Source organism: Tachysurus fulvidraco, chromosome 2 (genome assembly GCF_022655615.1).
Source record: "Tachysurus fulvidraco isolate hzauxx_2018 chromosome 2, HZAU_PFXX_2.0, whole genome shotgun sequence".
Taxonomy (NCBI): domain Eukaryota; kingdom Metazoa; phylum Chordata; class Actinopteri; order Siluriformes; family Bagridae; genus Tachysurus; species Tachysurus fulvidraco.
In genome coordinates, this window is record NC_062519.1 from 10,126,405 (window position 1) to 10,145,203 (window position 18,799).

At 37.0% G+C, this 18,799-nt stretch overlaps 1 protein-coding gene across 1 annotated transcript in view; it reads right to left on the reverse strand.

Moving 5' to 3' along the window:
- Positions 1 to 4,457: 4,457 nt before the first annotated feature.
- The window catches only part of skib (v-ski avian sarcoma viral oncogene homolog b), a 29,517-nt gene continuing 15,175 nt past the window's right edge, over positions 4,458 to 18,799 (reverse strand). Inside the window, exons 2-7 of the mRNA XM_027165431.2 lie at positions 10,230 to 10,337; positions 9,968 to 10,071; positions 9,604 to 9,839; positions 7,537 to 7,766; positions 6,479 to 6,709; positions 4,458 to 6,294 (exon numbers count right to left, since the gene is read on the reverse strand). Coding sequence (XP_027021232.1) covers positions 6,139 to 6,294; positions 6,479 to 6,709; positions 7,537 to 7,766; positions 9,604 to 9,839; positions 9,968 to 10,071; positions 10,230 to 10,337 — 1,065 coding nt within the window. The 3' untranslated portion in view covers positions 4,458 to 6,138. The remainder of the gene's footprint in view (positions 6,295 to 6,478; positions 6,710 to 7,536; positions 7,767 to 9,603; positions 9,840 to 9,967; positions 10,072 to 10,229; positions 10,338 to 18,799) is intronic.

Consider the following 18,799-nt stretch of genomic DNA (forward strand, 5'->3'; position numbering starts at 1 on the left):
AATGTGCAATATGAGGAGGTGTAATTTAGTTCAGAAGTTATGTCTTCTGGCTACCTGTTTAAGAGTCTAATTGCTGAGGAAAAGAAGGAGTCCCTTAGTCTGGAGGTCCTGCATTTCACACTCCTGTATCCCGTCCTGAGGGTGGGAGTGTGAACAGTACATGTTGGGGATGGGTGGGCTTGTTAAGAATGGAGGCAGCACTCCTGTGGACTCTGTGGTGGTAAATGGTCTGCAGAGATGGCAGTGGAGACCTGATGATCTTTTTGGCAATCTTCAACACTGTCTGCAAATGTTTGCGGTCCCTCATAGTAGTGCTACCATACCACACGGTGATGCAGTTGCTAAAGACACTCTCAATAACAGCTGTAGAGCTTGTTGAGGATCTTAAGTGGCATGCCAAATTTCCTCAGCCTCCTCAGGAAGTACAGCTGCTGTTGTACCATTTTAACCAGCTGGGGTGTGTTGAGTGTCCATGTGAGGTCCTCGCTGATGTGGACCCCAAAATACTTAAACTGCTCACCCTCTCTACTTCACGCTCTCAAATGAACAGTGGCTGATGAGTTCACCATATCACAAGACCTCCCTCCTGTAGGCTGCTTCGTTCTCGCCAGTGATCCGTCCGATCAGCAAACTTCAGGATGCTGTTGTACTTGTGAGACGAGTCACAGTCATGCATGAACAATGTGTAGAGGATGGGAGTGCAAACAAATCCCTGTGGGGTGCCAATGTTTGTTGTGATGGTGGCTGAGGTTCTATTTCCAATCCTGACAGACTGCGGTCTGCCAGTCAGGAAGTCCAGAAGCCAGTCGGAGAGCGAGGGGTGTAGTCCTAGTGCAGACAGTTTGTGGGTGAGTTTATTGGGGATGACCGTGTTGAAGGCGGAACTGTAGTCAATAAAGAGCATCCTAGGTGTCCTTATCTTCCAGATGCAGCAGCTATGACATCTGAGGTGGACCTGTTGGGGTATGCATCCTGCAGTGGGTCCAATATGTCCAGTCTCTCAAAACACTTCATGATGATTGGAGTGAATGCTACTGGTCTGTAGTCATTCAGGCAGGTCAAGGGGCTCTTCTTGGGAAGGGGGATGATTATTGTTGTCTTGAAGCATGTGGGTGCTCTGACACAAGGAGAGTTTGAAGATGGATGTGAGTACATCACATCAGTCACATAGCAAAGTTCTGTATGCTGACAGAAGAGTCTTCTTGAGTTGCTGCAGCCTTAGACACATCCCAGTCTGTCAGAGCAAAACAGTCCTGCAAGATGCCTTCAGTCTGTGGTGAAAACCTGTTTTTATGATGGGGATTGTTTGTTTGAGTAGGAGCACCTGTATTTATGCAGTTATTCAGTCAACCCAATAATATAGCCAGAAGCATTTTGTCACATATACTGTACATTACAGCACAGTGAAATTCTTTCTTTGCATATCCCGAACCTTTGGAGTTAGGGATAGGGTTACCTCAAGGACCAACAGTGGCCGCTTGGCAGTGCTGGGACCCTTGAACCCTTAATAGGGTCTTGAATAGCCTTCACCACTTGAGCCACCACGTGACAGCAGTGCATGCATAAAATCATGCAGATATAGGTCGAGTATAAGTTAATATTCAGTCCAAACAACAGAATGGATAACAGAATGTGTTACTCTGTGACAGAATAGCACAAAACAATGATAATTGAATGAATAATACTGTACTATTCCATAGAATATAGCCTATCACCAGATCAGTAAGAAAAGTGAGGTGTTACATGACAGTGAAGATGGAGTTTTATATGAATAAAAAATTCAATGCATCATGGACAAAAGTTTGTGGGCACCTGACCAACATCATTATTTGTGTTTTGTACCTTTTTTGTCCATCTTTATAATAACCTACACAGTTCTGTGAAGGCTGTTGGGATTTGTATCTATTAAGCCACAAAAACCTGGGAAGATCACTTGATTTTATCCACTCCAGCATTGACAAACCGTGCCTTCATGGACCTTGCCTTGTGCAAAGTGGTATTGTAATGCTGCAACATGTTTGGATCCCTTAGCACCAGTGAAAGGAAAATATTTTATATTTATAGAATAATGTTTATGATTACAGCAGCAATTCTGAGGTACAAGTAGACCATATCCAGATTGTTTAGGTGGTTTAGTCTCACACACGTCTTAACTGGCTGTGTTTTAGTAGGACAGTGTATACTTAGGCTATAAAATTGTGGTGAAAAATGTGCATTCAATGACATATGATGACAATTAATCCTAACTAAGTAAAATCAGAATTTTGTTTAATGCTTTTGAATTTCATTCTGTTCATGTGATTTGTGGGTGATATATTACACTAAAGACATTTGGATTTGAGATTAAAAGATGAATGAGATGATAAATTTAAATCTACATGTCTAGTGTTAAATCTAGATGTCTACTTCTTCAAGTTAATGGGAGCAGTCTTGCTGAACTTAAGGTACCCTGAAGTAAAATAAATATACATTTTAGATCTTTCCTCATGTACATAGAAATTAGTCAGATGTCCTCACAATTGAAATCTTCATGCAGCACATTGTTTGGCCAAAGCCAGAACATAAATCAACAGATATTATCTGTCTGCACCTCCAACATTGCCCCCCATAGAGGTTGAAGTTTATGTACTGGATAGTTCTCTTCAGATGGAACCAAAACTCCTGCTGTAGGATGCAACCCCTGAGCCAAGTCTTAATACATCACTCCCAGATCTTCATAGCAGACTTAAACATGCAACACATATGTTAGCTGGGAATCTGCAAAGGCAAACACAGGAGCCGGTTTCCTTTGTCTTTATCTTTTTCCTTTACCTGTATCCTATTTCTGCGCTTGTGTTTTGCTTGATTCAGATTTTTTTTTTTGACAAGCAACCCTGAATTACAAGTAAAACACTTTCGTGTAGCCTTGCATTCCGTCTATAATAGCCACAGAACCCAAAAAAAAAGAGAGTAATTCGGACACATTTTCAGGTCGGGCCAGAATTTCATAGCCACTATCTTAGAGGGATCAGTTAAGACACTGTCAAGAGACACAATTTGACCAACATAACTGACAGAAGTTTGGTAGAAAATGCACTTTAGTGATAATTTACGTTCTTTACTTTGCAAGCAACCTTTTGAAGAGACATTCCTCATGTTCTTCCAAATGAGATCAACCATATATATGAACAATTCCAACAGGTTCATATCCACAACTGTCCTTTCCATGACTCTTTGGTAATTTGAAGGAGCTATAAAAACCCATTGTAGCAAACAATGAAATTCAGATAAAAGCAAACTTTTCTTTGTCAGCTTTATATAGACAATATCTACTTCTGAGATCCAGTAACTAAACCATTTGCTACCATTTAGGCAGGCCAGAGTATCTTAAATGCACAGGATCATATATGTGAGTGTGAGTTCTGTATTCATGGATATTCTAATCTGTCGAGGCATTAAGCCTCTGCAGCTTAAAAAATTATACCAGCATTCTTCAGCATCTCCAAATGCTGTCTGACATCCTTGATGTCAGCTGGCATGAGATTGTTCATGAAAGGGATTGTCCTCAGTCAGCCTAATTTTGTGTTGGGTTCTTTTTAACAACCACATCAAACTCATATCAGAAGAAAATATTTTCCTTGCCAACATTTTCTCAGACAGGCTTCTCTTCTAATGAGCTCCGGCTTCATTTCCCATGGTCTGTTTTTAATCCGAGACACAGGTTTACTCTTCTCAAATTTTCAGTGTCATCTTTTACACACTTCTAACTGAAATAGTTTTTGCTGCACACTGTCAGGTTCATTTGTTAAAGGTAATAAACCAGACATCTCATTCCCCCTTTAAGAGAAAAAAAATAATCCTGGATTAGCCCTCTCACTGATGACCTGACTTGTTATCTTTGTCTAGGGAAACTCACAAATACATTAAATAGCGGGTAAGATGCACATCTAAAAGATTTAACTCCGAAAAATTATATTCACTAAACAAAAGACAAAGCTCCAAAATACTCACTCCTGAGTTCAAGGAACCTGGTCAGGATAGATACTGGTTTATCATTCCATTAGTTACTCCAAACCCAAATGAATTTGGTTGGTTGGTGACCTTGTTGTTGAACCTGTGACTGAAGGACCAACTTTGTGATCTTGCAGCATTATTAAGTAAAACTGGCTTCATGCCCCAGGTCCAGAGACTTTCTGCATGCAATCGTTTTCACCTACTCATATTTAACTTTAAGTGATTTAAGATAATGGTATTCAACTGAGTGTGTGTTAATCACTGTGTTAAAAACCCTAAATATTCTATATTATTTCTTATTAGTTATGAAACTAAAAAATTCACTCATGTGCAACTATCATGCTATGCATTTATGCACTTATAAACACACATTAATTTACCTCAAGTATAAAAAAAAAAAAAAACAAAAAAAAACAAACAAAAAAAAAACCCCCCAAAAACCTGGAAGAAATGTAAGACAAAGGTAGAATTATTGTCATTTTTATATAATGAGTATTATATGCAGAGAACATAAAACAAGTGGAAAATGTAAGCCACATCAAAACCAAAACTATGCCAGCAGCACACTGTGTATTTGTGGTCCACTGGATTACAGGATCAAGAGGATGGAACTGAGAAAATGGTGAGTGGCAGGACAAACTGTTCATTTAACAATATTAAAATGACTGAGAATAAATAAAGCAAATGACGGTTTAGTCAACTAAGTAAGTGCACAAATTTATATAAAGTCTTTTGTATGTGTGTGAGGGGGGAAAAAAGCAGGTTTTTCCTCAAACAGTTGCTTTGGTGATTAAAGTGATTTGTACTGACACTAACCAGAAATATAATTACCAAACATTTCCCCCACATTACATTATAAGAATTGTATACATTAAACGCCCTTTAAATGAAAGTGAGATTCATACAGGATATATAGGTTGAGAACAAAAGCAATAGATGAGCATAAGCCAAGTGTATTTACAATAATTATCCTCTAATGTCTAATAAGTGTTATTTACATTAAGTAACAAGTATGAATTTTTTTAAACCAGCTCTCGCTTGCTTGAAACGTGAAAGGCATAAAATGCACATTTATAACTGTGCATTGTATAAGAGTACAATTCCTCTTTTCAAAAGTGCAATTTTTTGGTATAGTAAAAAAATATATATTCATATTTTGTATACAAGTAAAAATGTTACTGTCAAATATATTTCATCAACAAGCCCTAGAACCAGTGACTAAAATGGACACTTTTAGCATTTGCTATTGCTGATAATGCACCAGAAAATACAGGTTTTGGTTCTTCTGACTGCTGAAACACTGTTGAGAAAGTACTTTTCAAAGGCTACAAAATACTGTTCGTTTTAACAGATGCAAGTGTTGTACAGAATAAAATACTTGCAAAAGATATTGGAATTAGGAGTAATTATGGATTGACAAAAACATTTGCCAAGACAATAGTACAAGGGATTTAAATGTACCAAAAGAATATTAAAAAATATATTTAAAAAAAAAATGCACTCATATGTTTATATGAAGCCCACCCATGACATACATAGTACAGTTGTTCATGCTAATTACTTGGATACAACAAAATGAAACATAAATATGCATCAGAAGCATTAGTATATGTAGTGATGTGTCTTCTGTATCATTTGGCTTTGTAATGCCTTCTTGTTTCATAGATCAGGTCATCTATCTGCTACCGTAATCTCACTACCAGAAAAATCTCCCTTTTCCCCCTGGCATTGAGATATTTGTAATATTTTCAAGTATCTTTGTTAAATAGCTTATAACATTATAAATTCATTGGATTAGCTTAATAAGCTAACGAAATGAAATGAAAGGGTATTAGTCCCATTTGATGCTGCCTTCTTGGAGTGTCCTCTTCACTGATCTGAGACCATGTGGACTAATGGCTTAGATCAGGACTTATGTAAGGGGAGTGGGACCAGCTCTGTGAATGATGTTCATATACCACTCATGGTCTCCACAGCGGTCTATACAGTAAATGTATAGCTAATATACATGTATATTTTGCTCCCTTGAATCTTTTTTTTTCACATGCTCATTTTGTTCATAAAATGAGGCCACCAAAAATATATTTTGAGTCCTGCAATGCTGTTTTCCAAACTGTCATCTACAATATCCTTCCAGATGTCTTGCTACGATTGCTGCTGGCTAAGATCGCTGAGCTGCTGCTGAAGTCGGATCACCACTTGTTCCAGACTCTGCCGAGCTTCGTGCTCCTGCAGCAGCTCCTCTCGCAGCTGCTCACGATCAGTCTCAGCTTGCTGCAGCTTCACCTGGAGAGCCTCAACCTGGAATATCACAAGCAATGGAGAGATTAAGTTCAAATAAAACATAGATACAGAGAACAACAATGAAAGTTTTCAGTTGTAATATAACATTATTTATTTTAACTGTTCTAAACAAAGCCAAATCTAGGTCTAAACATATTTTAAAAAATAGGTCTAACATTATGAGTAACATGTTCAATCTTGCCTGGGTAGAGTACTTTGCCCTCAGCTGGCTTGGCTCGTAACACTTGTCACACTTGTGCACCTGCCGCTCACGCTCCAGCTCCCTTTTCAGTCTTCTACACGACTCACTGGCATCATGCACCTTCCTCTCACATTCTGATTGCAACCGCTCAAGCTCCTTACGCAGGTTACGCTTGGCTTCAATAGCCTCTCGCAACCGCCCCTTCTTACTCACTCGTAAAAACTCCAGCTCCTAGAGCAGTGCAAATTGAGGGGAAATTAGTATGCACACTTTGTTTTTGTTATTTAATAAACCTCAAATCCATACATTTACTTCAACCTTACACATAACTGAGCTCATTTATCAATCTTTTAGTAAAAAATGTTTGCATAAAAAGTGCACAGACAACTGAAAGCATGAATTAAAAGGGTAAGAGTTAAAAGAGCAGTGGAAATTATTCTGACTCCCTTCAATGGCAAAAAAAGTAATATCTAATATTAATGATAATATTTGAGTGCTAAATCTTCTTAGATTAAGATTGTGCACCTAAAATAAAACCAGCACATCCTGCATCATTTGGATGGTGACAACAGATTTGGTCATAATTGAATTATTAGTTTTATTTATAATGCTATAAATTTAATGAAATGAGAATATTTAAACCAAGTATATTCCATACATAAAAGTGCAGAAATCCATTCAAATGATAGAATCTGAATTGGTTAGTTAGTCAATTCTTCTTACAAACCCTAAGAATAATACAGTAGAATACAAATTTTTTTCTTAATTTCTGACATTTTCATGAATGCCAAATTTCTGGTGTAAAATCTTTAACATATGATTTACGCATGAATCCATTTGTATCCATTTTGATAAATTAGGCCCTATATCTTCTGATTTTCTTACCATAGACTTCTTATTTGTTGTATTTGACAACAGCTTTGTGAGTATTAATGTTGTTAATTTGTTGTGTTCAAATAATTTCTCCCCATCAAGGTCAAATGCCATAGATGTAAATGTAAATGTTTATCCATCGAATCCTCTGCCATGATCACAGAGTAAAGCACAGTTGGCTGTACCTGCTGAAGGCTGTGCTTGGCCTGCAAAGCTGCTGTAAGCTTTTCCTCCTGAACAACTTGCATATGCACAATATCCTGCAGGAACCTCTCTCGGGCCTCTCTGGAGCTGAGATTTTTATATAGCATCTGCTGCAAGAACTCAAGTTCTGAGCTAGGGGCAGCTGTAGATCTGTGCCTACCCTCATACTGCTCCACAACTACTCCATTAGTTAGAGATTGGGTGCAAGGCACTGAAACAACACAAACACATACATGTAATTTATTTAGCAGCTTATTATAAGAAATGTGTAACTACTATGGGTGGCACGATACATGAAAAAACACCCGAACCGTTCGGTTCGCTTGTCTCGGTTCGGTTCGTGTGTGCGTCGCACGGATCGACGAATACGCTATGCAGCCCCGTGCTCAGTTTCGCCTCTGACAGTTTTGCGTGAACATACACATACACACACACATATATATATAGACAGTAAAAGTTGAGTAAGGAGTGCTGCAGAAATGGCAAGTGGAGGAGATAATGAAGGCTGCCCAGAGATGGCGGATGCGCCCGCGTCGTTCAAATCCGGTGTGTGGGAACATTTTGGATTTCATGTTACTTACGATGACAACGGAAATAAAACAGTAGATAGAACTGCGACTGTGTGCAAGTATTGTGCAAAATGCATTCAGTACGCTAATGGCAACACTTCTAATATGGCAGTTGTGTTAAGATGTTAAACTTATGCTTGACTTTATGATTATGGCCTTTTCTATTGTTATAGCCTCATTATATTATGTTATTACATTATACAATATATTTATGTTTAAAATATTTTGACTTGTTTAAAAGACAGAGCTTGTAAGAGTTTCTCTCTTTTTTTTGCCAAATAAACGAAAAGCATGTGCTTAAATTCAAGTCAAATTCAATTAGTGCATGATTACAGTACAAAAATGTTAATACTGTATCCTAAATTGTGTATAATTAACCTAATAAGCTATATATCAAAAGCTGAAGGAAATTTCTGGAGTGTTGAAGATTAAAAGAACAGAAAATAACAACAAGAACCGTACAGAACCGAAAACCGTGACCCTAAAACCGTGATACGAACCGCACTGTGGGTTTTGTGAACCGTGCCACTGCTAGTAACTCCAGGATGTCCCACAAGTACATACATGGTGAAAATTAGTAAAGAAATTGACTCGTGTCTCAATATGACTTTTCATACTTAGTTTATATTAATATAAACTACACATTTTTGGTTTTAGCAAAAAAAAAAGGCCAATGGGTACCACAAAAAGATACAGCAGCAAGATCATTTAGGGAAATGCATTCAGTGCAATTACATGCATAACACCAAATGTTCAACATGAGTTCATCTGCGTGGGAGAGACTCTGAAATGTAATATAAAGGATATTTTGTAAATAAATCTAAATAAAAAGCTAGAATTATTGTTTTATTTTGCAATAATAAATGTATGTATTCATATTAACATGAATTTAGTGCTTGGTGCTTATATTTAAACCAGAAATTAGAGTATTTTTATATTTTTAAGAGAATTAAGAGTGAATTTATCATTTGTACTGTTATGTTGTTATATTATCAATGTAAATATCAGGAAATCTATCATATGCATCATTATTCTAGTTACTTTAATGTCAATGTAGTGTTCAATCTTGCATATGAAGACAAAACTTGTCTTCAGGCAAACTACTAAAAGTTTACACATGAAAACATGTTCTAAACATTAAATGTAAATTAAACCATTGAAAAAAAAACTTTTAAATGTACTCAAGTATTAAAAAGTATAAACCTTTTTTTTTTAGTTTTCACTTCTTAGTTTTCCAATAAGGGCATGGGAGACTTTATCTATATTTTAACTTGAGTACAATTTCTCAGTAGTGTTTTCACCTCTTGCATATAACGATTTCATGCTAATGTATACTTGTATACTCCAGACATGGAGCAAATACTGCACATCCACTGTTTATAAATTTCTAAATTTTCTAAAAATCTCTAAAATGTGCCAGAAAGAAAATATAAACAAAGATCAAGAGAATGTTCTATATGCATCTGGTCTGCAACTCACCCTCATCACAGTTGTCTACCTCAATCTCTGTACCCGAGTTGGAGTCATACTGTGTGGGATGAATGATGCAGGCTGCAGGCTGTGTCTGGTCCTTGCCAGATGGCCAGCACTTAGTTTTCTTGGACATGTGGCTATAGCCAGGCTGGGTACCTCCAGCACCGGACTCCTCTGGCTGCTTTTTCTTCTGCAGGGTGTTTGCGGGTGATGCTATGCTCTCTGGGTTTTTGGGTAGTGGTCTGTGAGTAAATAAATTTAAAACATGAACATCTGAACATGAAACAAAGTTGCTGACCTGAGCTCAGGCCAGATAAATAAATCACAGTTATAAACAAGATAACATTAGATTAGATAAGAAGATGCATACTGCTCATGTTTGTAACTAGGAGTTGCTCTCTCGGTGGATGGAACCCTCGCAGACCAGGGCCGAAAGGCTGATGGCCTCTGCTTGATCTGAAGCCGCTTGAGATCCTGAGCAGAGAGAAAACTCCAGTAACCTTGTAACCCATGCAACCATAGGCTAATGTCCAGTGCAAACATTTCAAACACCTCCCCAATTTTTGTCTAGGTATTTTCAAACGGGAAACGGGTAGTAATATTCTGAGGCAGAAATAGTTTTGCATAGATACCATATTTGCAGATGTTGCCACACACTGAAACCATTCCATTTGCTTTTCTTTGTCCTCAGATGGGGAAACCTCCTGTTTGGACCTCTTGGTTGGAATGGGACTATATTCCTGTAAAAGATAAATATTTATTCAATATATTATACAGGTAGTTAAAGACACTACAGTAATATAATACTGTATGATTAAACTTCAGCACAAACAGGTTTGTAATGGCTACTCTGCATCCGTAAGTGGAAGCTGCTTCTAAATGTAGTGAGAAGTGGTTTCTTTTAGACAACCCCATTTTTTCTTTTAGACAACCCCATCTCAACCCCATTTTTTAGTTGAAGAGAAATTAAGTGTGTGCAGTGCAAAATTTCATCACTAGGAGTGGAATTGGTAGATGCAAAAATATAGTAAAGTTAACAAGGAGGCAAGAGGACATCAAATGATGATTGTTCACCTAAGGTTCAGCTATTTGAACTCCCCAGTTAAACACCGCATGCATTCACAGCAGAACGTGGAATAAATATATTTTATTTATATATAAAATATAATAGATCGTATTAAAGGCCAATATGTTGATAAAAATATTGTTTACACTCGAAAATACTAAGCGACTAAGCCACATCTTTTTCTTGATCAATGTTTGCAGTAACAAACATTTACCATTGTTTTTATTTTGCAACATTGTACACTTAAGAAATATAATAGGAACTTTCTTTGACACGATAGTTGCCTGCTTCTTACACATAAGCTAACAGTCATGATTGACTAGTGTTGCTCTAGTACATTGGGTTTATGCTCCCTTCCCAGCTACAGGTAACATCCTTGTTTCACAGGGAAATCCTTGTTTGTTTGGTTTTTTTTTTGTTTTGTTTTTTTTTTTTTGCCAATTTCTGCATTTTTTTTTTGTCATAAATGTTAAAAACAAAAAGTTTATTAATAGGAATGGAAAGAAACAGTGTAGGCAGATCATAGAAAATAAACTTATAATAAGAAAATTTAGAAAGCGATAAATTTAGCAAGTGCTGTTCATCGCATACAAGCATAGTAAAAAACATAAAAATATAGTATAGTAGTCAATAAAAGAATATATGTCAATATCAAAAATAAATTCAAATGTTAATTTTAAAACTTTTTTGTCTTCATTTAAAAAGAAAAAGAAAAAAAAATGTAAAAGATGTCCAGTTGAAGGCTGTTCCTAAGCAAGATAATAGAACAGTCAACAGCGTATTGGCACAGCAGCTCAGTGGCAGCTAATTAAAAGCTTTAAAAAAAATCCAATAAAACTTTAAATCTGTGTCCTGTATTGGATGGGAAGATACATGATCCCTTGGTATGAATGTAATCTCACTACTAATTTTTTATTTGCTTTATCACTTTATACTTTATAGATAAAGTGATTTGCAGTAATCAATTCAAGTGGTGAAAAAAAAGCATTTTTTGCTTTTTATAGGTCTTGAAAACAGAAATTGCTTGACTTTAGTACAAACCTGAACATTAAGTTACAAAAATGCAGATGAATCCATATTCCTTACCTTGGTCTAGGTAGGTCATGGCAACCTATGCTATATTAAAAGTAGGCCTAAAGCTTGTGAGAACAGGTATAAACTACAGTCTGTGAGGAAGGTAGAAGTCGGTACAGGTATTCATTCATTCAGAAAGGTTTCATTGTCGCTGACAGGTTTTAAAACACACAAAAGCTAACAGTGAAATCCATCATGCCCTCAGGTTCCCATATGGCAGCAATGAATGTGTTTACTCTTAAGGCATGTCTAGGCCTGCAATTCTCTGCTTCACTCTCAAGAATTCAAACAGCCTCATAACTTTTACTGCAGAGCCAATATTAAAGTAGGCTAATTTGACAATTTTACCTATACTAATTAATAAATGTTCAGAATATATGAACAGAATATGGTATGTGGTTTTGAGATTCAATCCAATCTAATTCTTGCCTTGATAGACCCTTCATAGCATAAAGCCATTATTATGGATAGATACGTAGATGGATGGATGGATGAATGTTTGGATAGAGTGAGAACCAGAGGCTTTAGACATGTCCAACACAAGGGGGTGGTATTGCCTAGGTTTCTGTAGACTCAGTATAACACAACCAAATCCCAATTCTAATCTTGCTCTTTCTTCCTTTAATCCAATATGCTAGTTCTGTTATAAAGAGGTAAGGGTGCAGATACATTTTGAAGGTCACATGGTGCACATTTGTTTTTGGAACAACTAAGCATGGTGAATTTTCAAGAGTTCTACGGCTGTGTAGTTGTTTTTTTCTGTTTTTATAATGCATTTCTATCTTTATAATTAAACATGGCTTAAAGTATCCTAAAGCATGTCAGAGAAAGAAATACCCTAGCTAAACTTAGTATGTACTCTTTTATATGTGCTCTCTCTCTCTCTCTCTCACACACACACACACACACACACACACACACACACACACACACACACACACTTTATACACACACATAGTGCCATGGAAAATTAACACAAGTTGAGAATGACTACTGAAAACATGCTACATTGCCTCTTGAACGTCTGCTTCCTATGTGAAAAAAAGGTAAACCACCCATTCACTAAACTGCAGTTGGCCAAAAACAAAACCTGACTCAACTCATGCTGCTTTTCCAAACAAAGCCAATCTGTCTGTTCATGTTCTTTCCCTGAGTTTTGAAGTTCCAGAGAGAGTGCAGAGCTCCAGACATAATAGTCTGTGCCTCTACACCATTTTTATACTTGACCTGTAGCTCTGTGATCTGTGATCAAGGCAGCCATGACATGGCTCTTACTCATAGCCACATCAAAAGGCCCAATGCATGACACACCCACAGCTGCATAGCTGAGGTGGTAACAAGCAGCTGGGCAAAACCACACATGAACTGATATGCCAGCACACTGGCAATAAGTATACAAAATCTCCAAATAAAAATGTGCTTGACATCCTTATGAACAAAAAACCTGTCCCATTTATCATGTGGGATCTTCATAATCATAACTTCAAATTGTAATCGTTGATTATTGATTAAATCACATTATCTACATTTAACATATTCTCAAGTGGCTATTCAACCTTACGCTCTTTTAGTGACCCGTTGGGTCAGACTGCTTTGGGAAAGACAGAAGAATGATAAAATATGTAAGTATGTACACACATACAACTTAAAATATGAAGAAGAATTACAGTGTCCTTTGGAAAATACTGGAACAGTAGGAAGCTTTTTAAGTTTTCATTTCCTGATATTTACATCTAGACACGTTAAACAACATTTACTCAGCACCTTGGAATGTCATGAGTGTTCTTTGAAATGTCTAATCTTGATTTGAGCACTATACTGTACTTCACCTGAGAAGACTGCACTTGATGTTAAGACCAGAGAGCTTAGGAGGAAAAACAAGCTCAAAACACACTGCCAGCACATCAAAAGTCTTCATTGGGGGGGAAGCTTTTACAATGGCAATATCAATCACTAAATCTTAACCGAAATGAGCATGAATTTCACCTCCTGAAGAGCAAGGTGATGAGGAAACCCCCTAAAATAACAAATGAAAGAAACTGCATTACAAACCTGAAAAAGCATCACTAAAGAAAACTGCAAATGTGATGTAAGAGGGTTGATTGCTAGATGCAGTAATTGCAGTAATTGCAGTAATTTCACATAAAATTGGGTTCACATAAAATGTGGTTAACATTGTATTAAGTTAAGATGCCAGCATTTTACATCCTATAGAAAAAGTCTCAAAATAAGAGGGTGTTAATGTTTTGATTAATATAGGTGAATAATAAAAGACACACAAATGCAAACATTCCCAAAATGAAAACACAGTACAACATTTAGGTTAATGCTGGTGTGGTCTATGAAATTTAATTAAAAAAAAATATGTTACTGCAAAGTTACATATGCCACTCTTGACTTATAGCATCATTGATGTCTGATGCATTAAATGTATTTTAAAACTACATACATGATGTAAGGCAAATTGAAAGTCAAATTATGTGAATACACCTAGTAATAATTAAATTAATTTTAATTAAATAATTAAAAAAAAAACAGGTAGACTATAGAAGAGTTACAGACATAATTTGGATACTTGAAGCACAAAAGGAGAGCTGAATACCAAGAGATGGAAGGATATGGAGAGGCTGTAAGGCTGTAACGCCCACTATGAGAAGGTAAGGTGAAGTTAGGGTCAGTGTTTAAGGTCCCAGATGATGTCAGTGCAAAGAGTCTGCCCTAGTATGTGAGGTAATTGGCCAAAGCTGGGTGATAAACCTGTCTTTAATTTACAGCCTCCATTTGGCTAAGCCTGACATACTCCCTCCCCCTGCCTGCATCTAAACACTGGAACCCATTTAGATCTGGTATTAACATCTATCTAAGAGTTCAATTCATCAAACCACTTGTAAGGTGTTGTGTGAGGTGAACTCTGACTGTTTCTAAGAGAAAAACAATAACAAAGTTGCATAGTAAAAATGTAAAGCTTTACTTTTAGTAAAATATTAAATAGTAAAAATTAAATGACTAAATTGTACTTTATGACCTGAGACCAAACAAGAAATATACAGAAATTAACAATATATTTCTGGATTTTTTTAAACAAGAATGCAAGAAAACAAAAACAAGACACGATATTCTGCTATACAAGGTGCAAAGTGAAACCATACAGGTTTGTAGGTCTTTAACTAGAAAGCATGAAATCGTTTCACACGTCATAATAGTAGTAATAATATAGTAGTAACTCAATAGTATAATAGCAACTCTACTAGTATAATAGTCTACTCTAATAGTATTATAGAACAGTATGTTTTGCAATATTAGCAATTAGGCAATATTAGCTAGCTAAACAACAGGAAACTGTGATTGCTCTCCCTCATCACAAACTGCGATGTCTAGCTATCAGAGTCTTAAAATGTCCTAAACATCAGGTCTTCAGGGGTGTATCTGATCTGCAATGGTTAGTGCCTACCAAAAGTGGTCAACAGAAGGTTCAACAGGTGAACCAACAACAGGGTCAAGGCTGACGAATGTGGTGAATAAAGGCTAGCCTGTCTGAGCCGATCCCACAGAAGAGTCACTGTACTACAGATCATTGAAAAAGTTAATGCTAGTTATGATAGAAAGGGGTCACCTTCCATAACATTGTTGCCGGCCAAGTACACCCCTTCAATGCAAAGGTATTCCCTAAAGGCAGTGGCCTTTTTCAGCAAGTTAATGTGCCCTGTCTCTAACAGATCCAAAGAAGTCTGGCTTTAAAGCGGCACATTCCACAGAGACTGTCCTTTTGGCAAGCATGAAACAAAACCACTGCTGTTCATCCCAGAAAAACAATTCAGCTGTTCTTCACAGGTGTTTTATCCACATTTTAGGATCTTTAATTCGCTTAACAACTCTGATATCCCTTTAGTCATGGTATGCATTTTGGGATAGTTATGGTCAATCAACTGTCCTTTTCCATACACACTGCTAATCTGATATATTCATGTCAGTACCTCCTTTACAATATTAAAAGCATTCTACCTGGCAGGTCGACCTCTGAGTTCTATTTGGCCTCTGTATATAATCCAAAATACATCTGCATAACTTTTCAACCTTAACACCAGCCTGTTGCTGTGCTCCCTCCATTAGTTTCCAGTCCAGCACCCATTTACCTCAAAGCATCTCTCACACCCTGCACCGCAGCATGCTCCCACAATCCTCCAGCACTTCTTGACAGATCCCACCATCTCTCAAGGTACACATCAAGATTCCTCTCTGTTCCAGCACCTATGTGGTGGAATGAACTTACCCTAGATGTCCGAAGAGCTAAGTCACCGACAGTCAAACAATGTAAAAGATCTACCCCTACTTGAAAAACTACCACTTTGTATGCTCTTCTTCCTGTATTTACCTCCCAACAGATTTTTAGACTGATGGTATTCTTAGTCTGTGACCTAGTTCTTTCATTTGTAGACACTTCAGAACTACTTCTATAATTCTTTCTGGATAAAAAGCATCTGCCAAAGGTCACAATAAATGCATATAGAAGTACACACTGGGTGCTAACAAGGAGGACAGTATCACAAAACCTCCTTATAATGGAATATATTTCCCAATTTCCCAGGTTTTGCAATTGTTCATGTAATATGCCTGATGGAATCTTGAAACAGAAAGCAAACATTTTGAAAACATTTTCAGTTTACTTTAGACTGGAAAGTGTCTATCCTATTATTCAAATTACTATGATTAATAAACAAACCCACAGAGAAGAATATTTTATTTGGGTGGAAAAATAATCTAAATATATAAATTAAGCTCCATACACCTTTTTAATAATAAAATAAATAATGATGACTGTTCTTCACCCAACAGCATAAGGATCACTTATTCATTAAACAAAAAGTGTTTTTTTTTATTTTTTTTTTTTTTTTATGAATTTGTCTCATGTATAGTCTGGTATAGCATTTACTTTATGTTCTTTCTGCTTTTTGACCATAATGGAGTTCATGGAAGTGTCTTTTCTTGGACCATTTTACAACACTCCTCTAATTTTAAAGGGGCCCATGTTTTTTTTCCATAGCAACCACATAACAGTTTGAGCACAGCTAAGCTCTGACTCAACAGGCAGAACTCAAAAGAATACTAAAATGATCATGTATGTGCCAGGGTTTTCCTCAGAATCGAACCTCTCCCAGCACCCCACTGTGGCTGACATTAGCCAGATAGAAACCTGAAAATTTTTGCAGCTGTCTTTCATTAAAAACCCACTTTTGCACATATTTGGGTTACACAACTGTAATTTCCTCCAAAAAAACAAAACAAAAAAAAACCCATAGTTTCAGAATGTCTGCATTGTGCTACTCATGACAAGACAGAACAGAACATGTTTTCCTCTCTCTCTCTCTCTCTCTCTCTCTCTCTCTCTCTCTCTCATATATATATATATATATATATATATATATATATATATATATACACACACACACACACACACACACACACACACAGACACACAGACACACAGACACACACACACACACACACACACACACACACACACACACACACACACACACACACTAAGGTCGAGCAAGCAAGTGAACACGGGCTGAACAGACAGCAGTATTGAAGGGAGGGGAGGTCCTGCACAGGAACTCAATAATAACTTTCAGCAGTCTAGCCAGGAGGCTGGAGGCTTAGACATCGGCTGTTCCATCCTCCTTCCTAACACCCCCACACCCACCCCACTGACTGGGTCAGGCTCCTCCCTCCACTCAAGTCTGTGTCTGCTCTGCCAGACTAATGCATTCTGCAGACAGCCCAGTGCTCTTAAAGACACACAAGCTACATTTTTCTCCCTTGAATCATTCCCGTTGATGCAACCACCACCTCAGAGAAGTGCTCATTATTTCCAGTCTTTCACTTGGAGATCTTTTTCCTTTTTCCTTTCTGTCTCTCCCCTTGCTACATTTGTTTTTTCCTTTTCTTTTTTTCAGTCATTAATGAAAGTCAAAAGAATTCTACATGCCAGTAAAGGAGTTAGATTTTGAAGTTAAAATATATCAATAACCTCTCAGGTTAAGTTTAGGGCTGCACAACTTTGTCTATTTGATAAAAAAGAGCCACTTGTTGAGTACAATCAGATGTTCTGGACAAAGTGGCAAGTGCATTTAGTATTAATAATGCATTTTGCATTATTAGAAGCAATTCCATTAGACAGGCTTAAACAGTGTTGGTGGAAGGCAGCTTTTGGCAGCAAGCTATGATGTGGACTATCCTTTTGCTCATAAATCAACACAGATTGTATTACGGCTGTCGGCATGGCTAGGGAATAATAATGGATTCGGATGCTAAGTGCAGCAGGCTGAAAAACAAAACTGCACTTAGGAACTGAAATGAGCTCATATGTGCTGTCCATATTCTGCAGCCACTTTAGGAAACAAGGTCAGTGTATAGTTAGTTATAGGTTACAACACTGAAACATTTCACCCACACAGTATTGCAATTTGTCTGTAAGACTGCCACTGAATGAACACGGTACAAAAACAGAACTGAAAAACCAATGTGTCGGCAATAGGTGTTTAGACAGATTTAACCACAAATATTCAATACGGTCTCTAGAATTGGAGTTAGGAGACAGGTTGGAGCCAGCTGCTCCAATTTACCACAGCAGTATATGACACAGGGGAAATAATTAAAAATTTAATGGGCTTGACCGACAGAGAATCCTTCAAGGGTGTGCTTGCCAAACATGTTTATTTTATTCTCCTGTGTCAGCAATTTTACCTTCTTTGTATACAGTGCAGTGTGGCAAAGAGGATGAAAACTCAAACCCATTGAGTGACATTTCAAGGGAAACAAACACAGGTAAGGAAGATTCTGGGGGGGAAGAACATAATTACAATTTAATGGGCTTATATTTTTAGAATTTATTTTCTGAAAGAAGCTTTTGGTAAAAATCCTTGGTAAAAGGAAACAATCCATTCAAATCAAACCAAACAATCAATTCTATTATATGCAGGTATTACTTGTGAAATACTATTTCTGTACATTTTATAACCTTAACCTGGTTTGCCTTTTAGTTGGCTAAAGGAATAATTT